At 35.0% G+C, this 15741-nt stretch overlaps 2 protein-coding genes across 2 annotated transcripts in view; both read left to right on the top strand.

The window, feature by feature from the left end:
* LOC139352805 (uncharacterized) overlaps window positions 1-24 on the top strand; it is a 79837-nt gene extending 79813 nt beyond the window's left edge. The window contains exon 3 of the mRNA XM_070995438.1: window positions 9-24. Within this exon, the coding sequence (XP_070851539.1) occupies window positions 9-24 (16 nt within the window). The remainder of the gene's footprint in view (window positions 1-8) is intronic.
* Window positions 25-66: 42 nt separating this feature from the next.
* On the top strand, window positions 67-1767 carry LOC139352804 (uncharacterized). Its single transcript, XM_070995437.1, has one exon. It carries the CDS (start codon window positions 67-69, stop codon window positions 1765-1767), a length of 1701 nt encoding a protein of 566 aa, XP_070851538.1.
* The last annotated feature ends 13974 nt before the right edge of the window (window positions 1768-15741 follow it).

Here is a 15741-nt window from a genome sequence, read left to right as displayed (position 1 = left end):
CTCGGAAGGCCTGGCGGCACGTAGACTCCAAATCAAACCCAGCTGACTGCGCTTCCAAAAGGTCTGATGGCTGCTGACCTCATCGACTTCCATTTGTGGTGGAATGGACCTTTGTGGCTACGGGACCAGGATCAATACCTGGTAAAGTTGAACGATTCACGTTTTGGTTTATCTCTTTCAGACAAACGCATTCAAGGAGAAGTCAAGTCCAACTGTTTGGCTACAGTGGCTGTTGCAACTCAGGTTCATCCACTCGATAAGCTGATCGCACGAGTTTCTTCTTGGCTTAAGCTCGTTCACATTGTCGCCTATGTGAAGCGATTCATTCAACGCACACAAAACCCGTCCAGCGATAGGGCCTCAAGAGCTCTTACATTTGAAGAGATTAAAGCAGCAAGGATCATTTGTATAAAACACGCGCAACGCTGTTTTCACGAGGACTACCTATTGCTCCTTGCCAAGAAACCCCTAAGGAACCGATCGCAACTGGTCAAACTTGCACCAATGATAGACGAAAACGATTTGCTGAGGGTAGGCGGAAGACTGCACCAATCGCAGTTGTCACGAGAGGCAAAACACCCAGTTTTGCTACCAAAAACGCACCGAATCTCGAAGCTGATCCTGGAACACGAGCACCGAGTAAATCTTCACCCTGGCGTTTCTTCCCTGTTCGTAATCGTTCGGCAGAGATTCTGGATACTTGGAGCACGTAATCTCATTCGCAGAATAACACACGACTGCTTATGCTGCTTTCGTCAACGCCACCACACCGCCCAACAACAAATGGCTGATTTACCCAGCGTGCGTGTCACTCAAGCCCTTCCATTTGTCAATACTGGTTGCGACTATGCAGGTCCAATCTTTCTGAAGGATGCCAAAGTTCGGAAGCCACGTATCAGCAAGGGCTACATTTGCCTGTTCGTCTGCATGGTCACCTCGGCCATACACCTGGAACTTGTCACAGACCTGACAACAGAAACCTTCTTGGCTGCCTTGCGCCGCTTCATATCCCTACGTGGCAAGTGTAGCAAAATCTACAGCGATAACGGAACAAACTTTGTTGGAGCCAAGCGATCCCTCAACGAAATGCAAGAATTGCTTGCATCACAACGACATAAGGACATCGTCACATCCACTCTGGCAGATGACGGAATTCAGTGGGTACTCATTCCCCCCAGAGCTCCTCATTGGGGAGGGAAATGGGAGTCGGCAGTTCGCTGCGTCAAACTGCATCTGCGCCGAGTCACCGGCAACTCAACGCTCACCTTCGAACAAATGCGCACCTTGCTTGCTCAAATCAGCGCAGTGATAAATTCACGCCCCTTATGCTACACATCTGATACCGAAGACAACTACTTATCACCCGCCCACTTCTTAATTGGGCGACCGTTAACAACAGTGCCAGATCCTGACTTAAGCCACATCCCTGTGGGTCGATTAGGATATTGGCAAAGCATCCAGGCTATGCTTCAAGGATTCTGGAAACAATGGCATCAGGAGTATCTGACTACTCTGCAACAACGTCCGAAATGGACCACTTCAACACCCAACCTCTCGATCGGTGATGTAGTTCTCGTTAAGGAGTCCAATACGCCACCAGCATCTTGGCACATCGCACGGGTTATGGAAACCTATCCAGGGAAGGACAACCTCGTTCGAGCAGTCAAGCTGAAGACATCAACAGGAGAGATGACCAGGCCAATCACGAAGATTGCCGTTTTGCCCAGTTCAGAAACTGTGTTTCAGGGCGGGCCGGGATGTTCCTGAACGGTTGCAGTCTTTACTAATCTCTCATTATTAGGCGCATAATGCCATCTCTATCCTATGTACTATAATATCGATATACAGATATATATACCATTTTTCGATTCTGGCAACGCTGCTACGACAGCGTCTTTTTGTGAAATTCATATCAGTATCAAATAGGCTTCGAAACCGTCAAGAATAAAAATTACATACAGTCCACACAAATCGTTTATATTTCTAACCAGCTTGGTCAAAAGGACTCGGATTTCGATATGGCACGCCTTTGTGGGCTTGTGGAAAGATTATGTTGTTATCTGCATTAAAATATATAACGTTAAAGGTATTAAAAAATATGACCGTTTTTATGTCATTGATTTTAATTTTGCGAAAGTTTACTGAAATGGGCCTTCTTTTTATCTTTAAAAGCCCATAACTTGGACAAATGAACTCGGATTTCGATATGGCATACCTTTTTGGGCTCGTGGAATGATTTTGTTCTAATCTGTATTAAAATATATAACTTTAAAGGTAGTAAAAAATATGACCGTTTTTATGTCACTGATTTTATTTTTGCGAAGGTTTACTGAAATGGGCCTTCTCTCCATCTTTAAAAGCCCATTACTTGCTCAAATGAACTCGGATCTCGATATGGCATACCTTTATGGGCTTGTGGAATGATTATGTTGGTATCGGCATTAAAATATATAACGTGAAAGGTATTAAAAAATATGACCGTTTTTATGTCTTTGATTTTAATTTTGCGAACGTTTACTGAAATGGGTCTTCTTTCCATCTTTAAAAGCCCATAACTTGGTCAAATGAACTCGGATCTCGATATGGCATACCTTTATGGGCTTGTGGAATGATTATGTTGTTATTTGCATTAAAATATATAACTTTAAAGGTAGTAAAAAATCTGACCGTTTTTATGTCATTGATTTTAATTTTGCGAACGATTACTGAAATATGGCTTCTTTCCATCTTTAAATGCCCATAACTTGGTCAAATGAACTCGGATTTCGGTCATACCTTTATGTCCTTGTGGAATGATTATACTGTTATCCGCACCTAAACATTTAACTTTAAAGGTAGTTAAAAATATGACCGTTTTTATGTCATTGATTTTAATTTTCGAAGGTTTACTGAAATGGGCCTTCTTTCCATCTTTAAAAGCCCATAACTTGGTCAAATGATCTCGGATTTCGATATGGCACACCTTTGTGGGCTTGTGATTTAATTTTGCAAAGGTTAACTGAAAAGGGCCTTCTTTCCATCTTTAAAAGCCCATAGCTTGGTCAAAAGGACTCGGATTTCGATATGGCACACCTTTGTGGGCTTGTGGAATGATTATGTTGTTATCTGCATTAAAATATATAACTTTAAAGGTAGTAAAAAATATGACCGTTTTATGTCATTGATTTTCATTTTGCGAAGGTTTACTAATTGATTTTAATTTTGCGAAGGCTTACAGAAATGGGCCTTCTTTCTATCTTTAAAAGCCCATAACTTGGTCAAATGAACTCGGATTTCGTTATGGCATACCTTTATGGTCTTGTGGAATGATTATGTTGTTATCTGCATTAAAATATATAACGTTAAAGGTAGTAAAAAATATGACCGTTTTTATGTCATTGATTTTAATTTTGCAAAAGTTTACTGAAATGGGCCTTCTTTCCATCTTTAAAAGCCCATAACTTGGTCAAATGAACTCGGATTTCGATAGGGCATACCTTTATGTACTTGTGGAATGATTATACTGTTATCCGTACTTAAACATTTAACTTTAAAGGTAGTAAAAAATATGGCCGTTTTTATGTCATTGATTTTAATTTTCGAAGGTTTACTGAAATGGGCCTTCTTTCCATCTTTAAAAGCCTATAACTTGGTCAAATGAACTCGGATTTCGATAAGGCATACCTTTATGGGCTTGTGATTTAATTTTGCAAAGGTTAACTGAAAAGGGCCTTCTTTCCATCTTTAAAAGCCCATAGCTTGGTCAAAAGGACTCGGATTTCGATATGGCACACCTTTGTGGGCTTGTGGAATGATTATGTTGTTATCTGCATTAAAATATATAACTTTAAAGGTAGTAAAAAATGTGACCGTTTTGATGTCATTGATTTTAATTTTGCGAAAGTATACTGAAATGGGCCTTCTTTCCATCTTTAAAAGCCCATAACTTGGTCAAATGAACTCGGATTTCGATAGGGCACACCTTTATGTGCTTGTGGAATGATTATACTGTTATCCGTACTTAAACATTTAACTTTAAAGGTAGTAAAAAATATGACCGTTTTTATGTCATTGATTTTAATTTTCGAAGGTTTACTGAAATGGGCCTTTTTTCCATCTTTAAAAGCCCATAACTTGGTCAAATGAACTCGGATTTCGATAAGGCATACCTTTATGGGCTTGTGATTTAATTTTGAAAAGGTTTACTGAAAAGGGCCTTCTTTCCATCTTTAAAAGCCCATAACTTGGTCAAAAGGACTCGGATTTCGATATGGCACGCCTTTGTGGGCTTGTGGAAAGATTATGTTGTTATCTGCATTAAAATATATAACGTTAAAGGTATTAAAAAATATGACCGTTTTTATGTCATTGATTTTAATTTTGCGAAAGTTTACTGAAATGGGCCTTCTTTTTATCTTTAAAAGCCCATAACTTGGACAAATGAACTCGGATTTCGATATGGCATACCTTTTTGGGCTCGTGGAATGATTTTGTTCTAATCTGTATTAAAATATATAACTTTAAAGGTAGTAAAAAATATGACCGTTTTTATGTCACTGATATTATTTTTGCAAAGGTTTACTGAAATGGGCCTTCTCTCCATCTTTAAAAGCCCATTACTTGCTCAAATGAACTCGGATCTCGATATGGCATACCTTTATGGGCTTGTGGAATGATTATGTTGGTATCGGCATTAAAATATATAACGTGAAAGGTATTAAAAAATATGACCGTTTTTATGTCTTTGATTTTAATTTTGCGAACGTTTACTGAAATGGGTCTTCTTTCCATCTTTAAAAGCCCATAACTTGGTCAAATGAACTCGGATCTCGATATGGCATACCTTTATGGGCTTGTGGAATGATTATGTTGTTATTTACATTAAAATATATAACTTTAAAGGTAGTAAAAAATCTGACCGTTTTTATGTCATTGATTTTAATTTTGCGAACGATTACTGAAATATGGCTTCTTTCCATCTTTAAATGCCCATAACTTGGTCAAATGAACTCGGATTTCGATATGGCATACCTTTTTGGGCTTGTGGATTGTTTTTTTTCTAATCTGCATTAAAATGTATAACTTTAAAGGTAGTAAAAAATATGACCGTGTTTATGTCACTGATTTTATTTTTTCGAAGGTTAACTGAAACGGGCCTTCTCTCCATCTTTAAAAGCCCATAACTTGCTCAAATGAACTCGGATCTCGATATGGCATACCTTTATGGGCTTGTGGAATGATTATCTTTTTATCTGCATTAAATTATATAACCTTAAAGGTAGTAAAAAATATGACCGTTTTTTGTCATTGATTTTAATTTTGCGAACGTTTACTGAAATGGGTCTTCTTTCCATCTTTAAAAGCCCATAAATTGGTCAAAAGGACTCGGATTTCGATATGGCATACCTTTTTGGGCTTGTGGAATGATTTTGTTCTAATCTGCATTAAAATATATAACTTTAAAGGTAGTAAAAAATATGACCGATTTTATGTAATTTATTTTAATTTTGCGAAGGTTTACTGAAATGGGCCTTCTTTCCATCTTTAAAAGCCCATAACTTGGTCAAATGAACTCGGATTTCGATATGGCACACCTTTGGAGGCTTGTGGAATGATTATGTTGTTATCTGCATTAATATATATAACTTTAAAGGTAGTAAAAAATATGACCGTTTTGATGTCATTGATTTTAGTTTTGCGAAGGTTTACTGCAATGGGCCTTCTTTCCATCTTTACAAGCCCATAACTTGTTCAAATGAACTCGGATTTCGATATGGCACACCTTTATGGGCTTGTGGAATGATTTTACTGTTATCGGCACTTAAACATTTAAATTTAAAGGTAGCTAAATATATGACCGTTTTTATGTCATTGATTTTATTTTTGCGAAGGTTTACAGAAATGTGCCTTCCTTACATCTTTAAAAGCCCATAACTTGGTCAAAAGGTCTCGGATTTCGATATGGCTTACCTTTATGGGCTTGTGGAATCTGCACCTAAACATTTAACTTTTAAGGTAGCTAAAAATATGACCGTTTTTATGTCATTTATTTTAATTTTGCGTAGGTTTACAGAAATGGACCTTCTTTACATCTTTAAAAGCCCATAACTTGGTCAAAAGGTCTCGGATTTCGATATGGCATACCTTTATGGTCTTCTGGAATGATTACGTTGTTATCTGCATTAAAATATAGATCTCTAAGGGTACTGAGAAATGTGACCGTTTCTATGTCATTGATTTTAATTTTGCGAAGGTTTACTGAAATGGGGCTTCTTTCCATCTTTAAAAGCCCATAACTTGGTCAAATGAAGTCGGATTTCGATATGGCATACCTTTATGAGCTTGTGGAATGATTATGTTGTTATCTGCACTTATATGTAAAATTTTAAAGGTAGTTAAAAATATGACCGTTTCTGTGTCATTGATTTTAATTTTGCGAAAGTTTACTGAAATGGGCCTTCTTTCCATCTTTAAAAGCCCATAACTTGGTCAAATGAACTCGGATTTCGATATGGCACACCTTTAGGGGCTTGTGGAATGATTATGTTGTTATCTGCATTAATATATATAACTTTAAAGGTAGTAAAAAATATGACCGTTTTGATGTCATTGATTTTAATTTTGCGAAGGTTTACTGAAATGGGCCTTCTTTCCATTTTTACAAGCCCATAACTTGTTCAAATGAACTCGGATTTCGATATGGCACACCTTTATGGGCTTGTGGAATGATTTTACTGTTATCGGCACTTAAACATTTAAATTTAAAGGTAGCTAAATATATGACCGTTTTTATGTCATTGATTTTATTTTTGCGAAGGTTTACAGAAATGTGCCTTCTTTACATCTTTAAAAGCCCATAACTTGGTCAAAAGGTCTCGGATTTCGATATGGCATACCTTTATGGGCTTGTGGAATGATTATGTTGTTATCCGCATTAAAATATATAACTTTAAAGGTTTTTATGTCATTGATTTTAATTTTGCGAAGGTTTACTGAAGGGCCTTCTTTCCATCTTTAAAAGCCCATAACTTGGTCAAATGAACTCGGATTTCGATATGGCACACCTTTGGGGGCTTGAGGAATAATAATGTTGTTATCTGCATTAATATATATAACTTTAAAGGTAATATAAAAATATGACCGTTTTTATGTCATTGATTTTAATTTAGCGAAGGTTTACTTTCCATCTTTAAAAGCCCATAACTTGCTCAAATGAACTCGGATCTTGATATGGCATACCTTTATGGGCTTGTGGAATGATTATGTTGTTATCTGCATTAAAATATATAACTTTAAGGCTAGTAAAAAATCTGACCGTTTTTATGTCATTGATTTTAATTTTGGGCCTTCTTTCCATCTTTAAAAGCCCATAACTGGGTCAAATGAACTCGGATTTCGATAAGGCATACCTTTATGGGCTTGTGATTTAATTTTGCAAAGGTTAACTGAAAAGGGCCTTCTTTCCATCTTTAAAAGCCCATAGCTTGGTCAAAAGGACTCGGATTTCGATATGGCACACCTTTGTGGGCTTGTGGAATGATTATGTTGTTATCTGCATTAAAATATATAACTTTAAAGGTAGTAAAAAATGTGACCGTTTTGATGTCATTGATTTTAATTTTGCGAAAGTGTACTGAAATGGGCCTTCTTTCCATCTTTAAAAGCCCATAACTTGGTCAAATGAACTCAGATTTCGATAGGGCACACCTTTATGTGCTTGTGGAATGATTATACTGTTATCCGTACTTAAACATTTAACTTTAAAGGTAGTAAAAAATATAACCGTTTTTATGTCATTGATTTTAATTTTCGAAGGTTTACTGAAATGGGCCTTTTTTCCATCTTTAAAAGCCCATAACTTGGTCAAATGAACTCGGATTTCGATAAGGCATACCTTTATGGGCTTGTGATTTAATTTTGAAAAGGTTTACTGAAAAGGGCCTTCTTTCCATCTTTAAAAGCCCATAACTTGGTCAAAAGGACTCGGATTTCGATATGGCACGCCTTTGTGGGCTTGTGGAAAGATTATGTTGTTATCGGCATTAAAATATATAACGTTAAAGGTATTAAAAAATATGACCGTTTTTATGTCATTGATTTTAATTTTGCGAAAGTTTACTGAAATGGGCCTTCTTTTTATCTTTAAAAGCCCATAACTTGGACAAATGAAGTCGGATTTCGATATGGCACACCTTTATGGGCTTGTGGAATGATTTTACTGTTATCGGCACTTAAACATTTAAATTTAAAGGTAGCTAAATATATGACCGTTTTTATGTCATTGATTTTATTTTTGCGAAGGTTTACAGAAATGTGCCTTCCTTACATCTTTAAAAGCCCATAACTTGGTCAAAAGGTCTCGGATTTCGATATGGCTTACCTTTATGGGCTTGTGGAATCTGCACCTAAACATTTAACTTTTAAGGTAGCTAAAAATATGACCGTTTTTATGTCATTTATTTTAATTTTGCGAAGGTTTACAGAAATGGACCTTCTTTACATCTTTAAAAGCCCATAACTTGGTCAAAAGGTCTCGGATTTCGATATGGCATACCTTTATGGTCTTCTGGAATGATTACGTTGTTATCTGCATTAAAATATAGATCTCTAAGGGTACTGAGAAATGTGACCGTTTTTATGTCATTGATTTTAATTTTGCGAAGGTTTACTGAAGGGCCTTCTTTCCATCTTTAAAAGCCCATAACTTGGTCAAATGAACTCGGATTTCGATATGGCACACCTTTAGGGGCTTGTGGAATGATTATGTTGTTATCTGCATTAATATATATAACTTTAAAGGTAGTAAAAAATATGACCGTTTTGATGTCATTGATTTTAATTTTGCGAAGGTTTACTGAAATGGGCCTTCTTTCCATTTTTACAAGCCCATAACTTGTTCAAATGAACTCGGATTTCGATATGGCACACCTTTATGGGCTTGTGGAATGATTTTACTGTTATCGGCACTTAAACATTTAAATGTAAAGGTAGCTAAATATATGACCGTTTTTATGTTATTGATTTTATTTTTGCGAAGGTTTACAGAAATGTGCCTTCTTTACATCTTTAAAAGCCCATAACTTGGTCAAAAGGTCTCGGATTTCGATATGGCATACCTTTATGGGCTTGTGGAATGATTATGTTGTTATCCGCATTAAAATATATAACTTTAAATGATTATACTGTTATCCGTACTTAAACATTTAACTTTAAAGGTAGTAAAAAATATGACCGTTTTTATGTCATTGATTTTAATTTTCGAAGGTTTACTGAAATTAGCCTTTTTTCCATCTTTAAAAGCCCATAACTTGGTCAAATGAACTCGGATTTCGATAAGGCATACCTTGATGGGCTTGTGATTTAATTTTGCAAAGGTTTTCGATATGGCACGCCTTTGTGGGCTTGTGGAAAGATTATGTTGTTATCTGCATTAAAATATATAACGTTAAAGGTATTAAAAAATATGACCGTTTATATGTCATTGATTTTAATTTTGCGAAAGTTTACTGAAATGGGCCTTCTTTTTATCTTTAAAAGCCCATAACTTGGACAAATGAACTCGGATTTCGATATGGCATACCTTTTTGGGCTTGTGGAATGATTTTGTTCTAATCTGTATTAAAATATATAACTTTAAAGGTAGTAAAAAATATGACCGTCTTTATGTCACTGATTTTATTTTTGCGAAGGTTTACTGAAATGGGCCTTCTCTCCATCTTTAAAAGCCCATAACTTGCTCAAATGAACTCGGATCTCGATATGGCATACCTTTATGGGCTTGTGGAATGATTATGTTGTTATCTGCATTAATATATATAACTTTAAAGCTAGTAAAAAATATGACCGTTTTGATGTCATTGATTTTAATTTTGCGAAGGTTTACTGAAAAGGGCCTTCTTTCCATCTTTAAAAGCCCATAACTTGGTCAAGAGGACTCGGATTTCGATATGGCACAACTTTGTGGGCTTGTGGAATGATTATGTTGTTATCTACATTAAAATATATAACTTTAAAGGTAGTAAAAAATGTGACCGTTTTGATGTCATTGATTTTAATTTTAACTTTATAAAATATGACCGTTCATATGTCATTGATTTTAATTTTGCGAAGGTTTACTGAAATGGGCCTGATTTTCATCTTTATAAGCCTATAACTTGTTCAAATGAACTCGGATTTCGATACGGCATACCTTTATGGTCTTGTGGAATGATTATACTGTTATCCGCACCTAAACATTTAACTTTTAAGGTAGCTAAAAATATGACCGTTTTTATGTCATTTATTTTAATTTTGCGAAGGTTTACAGAAATGTGCCTTCTTTACATCTTTAAAAGCCCATAACTTGGTCAAAAGGTCTCGGATTTCGATATGGCATACCTTTATGGTCTTCTGGAATGATTACGTTGTTATCTGCATTAAAATATAGATCTCTAAGGGTACTGAGAAATGTGACCGTTTTTATGTCATTGATTTTAATTTTGCGAAGGTTTACTGAAATGGGGCTTCTTTCCATCTTTAAAAACCCATAACTTGGTCAAATGAAGTCGGATTTCGATATGGCATACCTTTATGAGCTTGTGGAATGATTATGTTGTTATCTGCACTTATATGTAAAATTTTAAAGGTAGTTAAAAATATGACCGTTTCTGTGTCATTGATTTTAATCTTGCGAAAGTGTACTGAAATGGGCCTTCTTTCCATCTTTAAAAGCCCATAACTTGGTCAAATGAAGTCGGATTTCGACATGGCATACCTTTATGGGCTTGTGGAATGATTATGTTGTTATCCGCATTAAAATATATAACCTTAAAGATAGTAAAAAATATATGACCGTTTTTATATCATTGATTTTAATTTTGCGAAGGTTTACTGAAATGGGTCTTCTTTCCATCTTTAAAAGACCATAAATTGGTCAAAAGGACTCGGATTTCGATATGGCACGCCTTTGTGGGCTTGTGGAAAGATTATGTTGTTATCTGCATTAAAATAAATAACGTTAAAGGTATTAAAAAATATGACCGTTTTTATGTCATTGATTTTAATTTTGCGAAGGTTTACTGAAATGGGCCTTCTTTCCATCTTTAAAAGCCCATAACTTGGTCAAATGAACTCGGATTTCGATATGGCACACCTTTATGGTCTTGTGGAACGATTATGTTGTTATCTGCATTAAAATATATAACCTTAAAGGTAGTAAAAAATATGACCGTTTTTATGTCATTGATTTTAATTTTGCGAAGGTTTACTGAAATGGGCCTTCTCTCCATCTTTAAAAGCCCATAACTTGCTCAAATGAACTCGGATCTCGATATGGCATACCTTTATGGGCTTGTGGAATGATTATGTTGTTATCTGCATTAAAATGTATAACTTTAAACGTAGTAAAAAATATGACCGATTTTATCTCATTGATTTTAATTTTGCGAAGGTTTACTGAAATGGGCCTTCTTTCCATCTTTAAAAGCCCATAATTTGGTCAAATGAACTCGGATTTCGATACGGCATACCTTTATGTGCTTGTGGAATGATTATTCTGTTATCCGCACTTATGCACGCACGATATGGCATACCTTTTTGGGCTTGTGGAATGATTTTGTTCTAATCTGTATTAAAATATATAACTTTAAAGGTAGTAAAAAATATGACCGTCTTTATGTCACTGATTTTATTTTTGCGAAGGTTTACTGAAATGGGCCTTCTCTCCATCTTTAAAAGCCCATAACTTGCTCAAATGAACTCGGATCTCGATATGGCATACCTTTATGGGCTTGTGGAATGATTATGTTGTTATCTGCATTAATATATATAACTTTAAAGCTAGTAAAAAATATGACCGTTTTGATGTCATTGATTTTAATTTTGCGAAGGTTTACTGAAAAGGGCCTTCTTTCCATCTTTAAAAGCCCATAACTTGGTCAAGAGGACTCGGATTTCGATATGGCACAACTTTGTGGGCTTGTGGAATGATTATGTTGTTATCTACATTAAAATATATAACTTTAAAGGTAGTAAAAAATGTGACCGTTTTGATGTCATTGATTTTAATTTTAACTTTATAAAATATGACCGTTCATATGTCATTGATTTTAATTTTGCGAAGGTTTACTGAAATGGGCCTGATTTTCATCTTTATAAGCCTATAACTTGTTCAAATGAACTCGGATTTCGATACGGCATACCTTTATGGTCTTGTGGAATGATTATACTGTTATCCGCACCTAAACATTTAACTTTTAAGGTAGCTAAAAATATGACCGTTTTTATGTCATTTATTTTAATTTTGCGAAGGTTTACAGAAATGTGCCTTCTTTACATCTTTAAAAGCCCATAACTTGGTCAAAAGGTCTCGGATTTCGATATGGCATACCTTTATGGTCTTCTGGAATGATTACGTTGTTATCTGCATTAAAATATAGATCTCTAAGGGTACTGAGAAATGTGACCGTTTTTATGTCATTGATTTTAATTTTGCGAAGGTTTACTGAAATGGGGCTTCTTTCCATCTTTAAAAACCCATAACTTGGTCAAATGAAGTCGGATTTCGATATGGCATACCTTTATGAGCTTGTGGAATGATTATGTTGTTATCTGCACTTATATGTAAAATTTTAAAGGTAGTTAAAAATATGACCGTTTCTGTGTCATTGATTTTAATCTTGCGAAAGTGTACTGAAATGGGCCTTCTTTCCATCTTTAAAAGCCCATAACTTGGTCAAATGAAGTCGGATTTCGACATGGCATACCTTTATGGGCTTGTGGAATGATTATGTTGTTATCCGCATTAAAATATATAACCTTAAAGATAGTAAAAAATATATGACCGTTTTTATATCATTGATTTTAATTTTGCGAAGGTTTACTGAAATGGGTCTTCTTTCCATCTTTAAAAGACCATAAATTGGTCAAAAGGACTCGGATTTCGATATGGCACGCCTTTGTGGGCTTGTGGAAAGATTATGTTGTTATCTGCATTAAAATAAATAACGTTAAAGGTATTAAAAAATATGACCGTTTTTATGTCATTGATTTTAATTTTGCGAAGGTTTACTGAAATGGGCCTTCTTTCCATCTTTAAAAGCCCATAACTTGGTCAAATGAACTCGGATTTCGATATGGCACACCTTTATGGTCTTGTGGAACGATTATGTTGTTATCTGCATTAAAATATATAACCTTAAAGGTAGTAAAAAATATGACCGTTTTTATGTCATTGATTTTAATTTTGCGAAGGTTTACTGAAATGGGCCTTCTCTCCATCTTTAAAAGCCCATAACTTGCTCAAATGAACTCGGATCTCGATATGGCATACCTTTATGGGCTTGTGGAATGATTATGTTGTTATCTGCATTAAAATGTATAACTTTAAACGTAGTAAAAAATATGACCGATTTTATCTCATTGATTTTAATTTTGCGAAGGTTTACTGAAATGGGCCTTCTTTCCATCTTTAAAAGCCCATAATTTGGTCAAATGAACTCGGATTTCGATACGGCATACCTTTATGTGCTTGTGGAATGATTATTCTGTTATCCGCACTTATGCACGCACGATATGGCATACCTTTTTGGGCTTGTGGAATGATTTTGTTCTAATCTGTATTAAAATATATAACTTTAAAGGTAGTAAAAAATATGACCGTCTTTATGTCACTGATTTTATTTTTGCGAAGGTTTACTGAAATGGGCCTTCTCTCCATCTTTAAAAGCCCATAACTTGCTCAAATGAACTCGGATCTCGATATGGCATACCTTTATGGGCTTGTGGAATGATTATGTTGTTATCTGCATTAATATATATAACTTTAAAGCTAGTAAAAAATATGACCGTTTTGATGTCATTGATTTTAATTTTGCGAAGGTTTACTGAAAAGGGCCTTCTTTCCATCTTTAAAAGCCCATAACTTGGTCAAGAGGACTCGGATTTCGATATGGCACAACTTTGTGGGCTTGTGGAATGATTATGTTGTTATCTACATTAAAATATATAACTTTAAAGGTAGTAAAAAATGTGACCGTTTTGATGTCATTGATTTTAATTTTAACTTTATAAAATATGACCGTTCATATGTCATTGATTTTAATTTTGCGAAGGTTTACTGAAATGGGCCTGATTTTCATCTTTATAAGCCTATAACTTGTTCAAATGAACTCGGATTTCGATACGGCATACCTTTATGGTCTTGTGGAATGATTATACTGTTATCCGCACTTAAACATTTAACTTTTAAGGTAGCTAAAAATATGACCGTTTTTATGTCATTTATTTTAATTTTGCGAAGGTTTACAGAAATGTGCCTTCTTTACATCTTTAAAAGCCCATAACTTGGTCAAAAGGTCTCGGATTTCGATATGGCATACCTTTATGGTCTTCTGGAATGATTACGTTGTTATCTGCATTAAAATATAGATCTCTAAGGGTACTGAGAAATGTGACCGTTTTTATGTCATTGATTTTAATTTTGCGAAGGTTTACTGAAATGGGGCTTCTTTCCATCTTTAAAAACCCATAACTTGGTCAAATGAAGTCGGATTTCGATATGGCATACCTTTATGAGCTTGTGGAATGATTATGTTGTTATCTGCACTTATATGTAAAATTTTAAAGGTAGTTAAAAATATGACCGTTTCTGTGTCATTGATTTTAATCTTGCGAAAGTGTACTGAAATGGGCCTTCTTTCCATCTTTAAAAGCCCATAACTTGGTCAAATGAAGTCGGATTTCGACATGGCATACCTTTATGGGCTTGTGGAATGATTATGTTGTTATCCGCATTAAAATATATAACCTTAAAGATAGTAAAAAATATATGACCGTTTTTATATCATTGATTTTAATTTTGCGAAGGTTTACTGAAATGGGTCTTCTTTCCATCTTTAAAAGACCATAAATTGGTCAAAAGGACTCGGATTTCGATATGGCACGCCTTTGTGGGCTTGTGGAAAGATTATGTTGTTATCTGCATTAAAATAAATAACGTTAAAGGTATTAAAAAATATGACCGTTTTTATGTCATTGATTTTAATTTTGCGAAGGTTTACTGAAATGGGCCTTCTTTCCATCTTTAAAAGCCCATAACTTGGTCAAATGAACTCGGATTTCGATATGGCACACCTTTATGGTCTTGTGGAACGATTATGTTGTTATCTGCATTAAAATATATAACCTTAAAGGTAGTAAAAAATATGACCGTTTTTATGTCATTGATTTTAATTTTGCGAAGGTTTACTGAAATGGGCCTTCTCTCCATCTTTAAAAGCCCATAACTTGCTCAAATGAACTCGGATCTCGATATGGCATACCTTTATGGGCTTGTGGAATGATTATGTTGTTATCTGCATTAAAATGTATAACTTTAAACGTAGTAAAAAATATGACCGATTTTATCTCATTGATTTTAATTTTGCGAAGGTTTACTGAAATGGGCCTTCTTTCCATCTTTAAAAGCCCATAATTTGGTCAAATGAACTCGGATTTCGATACGGCATACCTTTATGTGCTTGTGGAATGATTATTCTGTTATCCGCACTTAAACATTTAACTTTAAAGGTAGTTAGAAATATGACCGTTTTTTTGTCATTGATTTTAATTTTGCGAAGGTTTACTGAAATGGGCCTTCTTTCCATCTTTAAAAGCCCATAACTTCGTCAAATGAACTCGGATTTCCATATGGCACACCTTTATGGTCTTGTGGAATGATTATGTTGTTATCTGCATTAAAATATATAACCTTAAAGGTAGTAAAAAATATGACCGTTTTTATGT

The sequence above is a fragment of the Drosophila suzukii genome, chromosome 3, assembly GCF_043229965.1.
Source record: "Drosophila suzukii chromosome 3, CBGP_Dsuzu_IsoJpt1.0, whole genome shotgun sequence".
Lineage (NCBI taxonomy): Eukaryota > Metazoa > Arthropoda > Insecta > Diptera > Drosophilidae > Drosophila > Drosophila suzukii.
The sequence above is the reverse complement of the archived record's forward strand: the minus strand, read 5'-3'. Positions and strand labels throughout refer to the sequence as shown.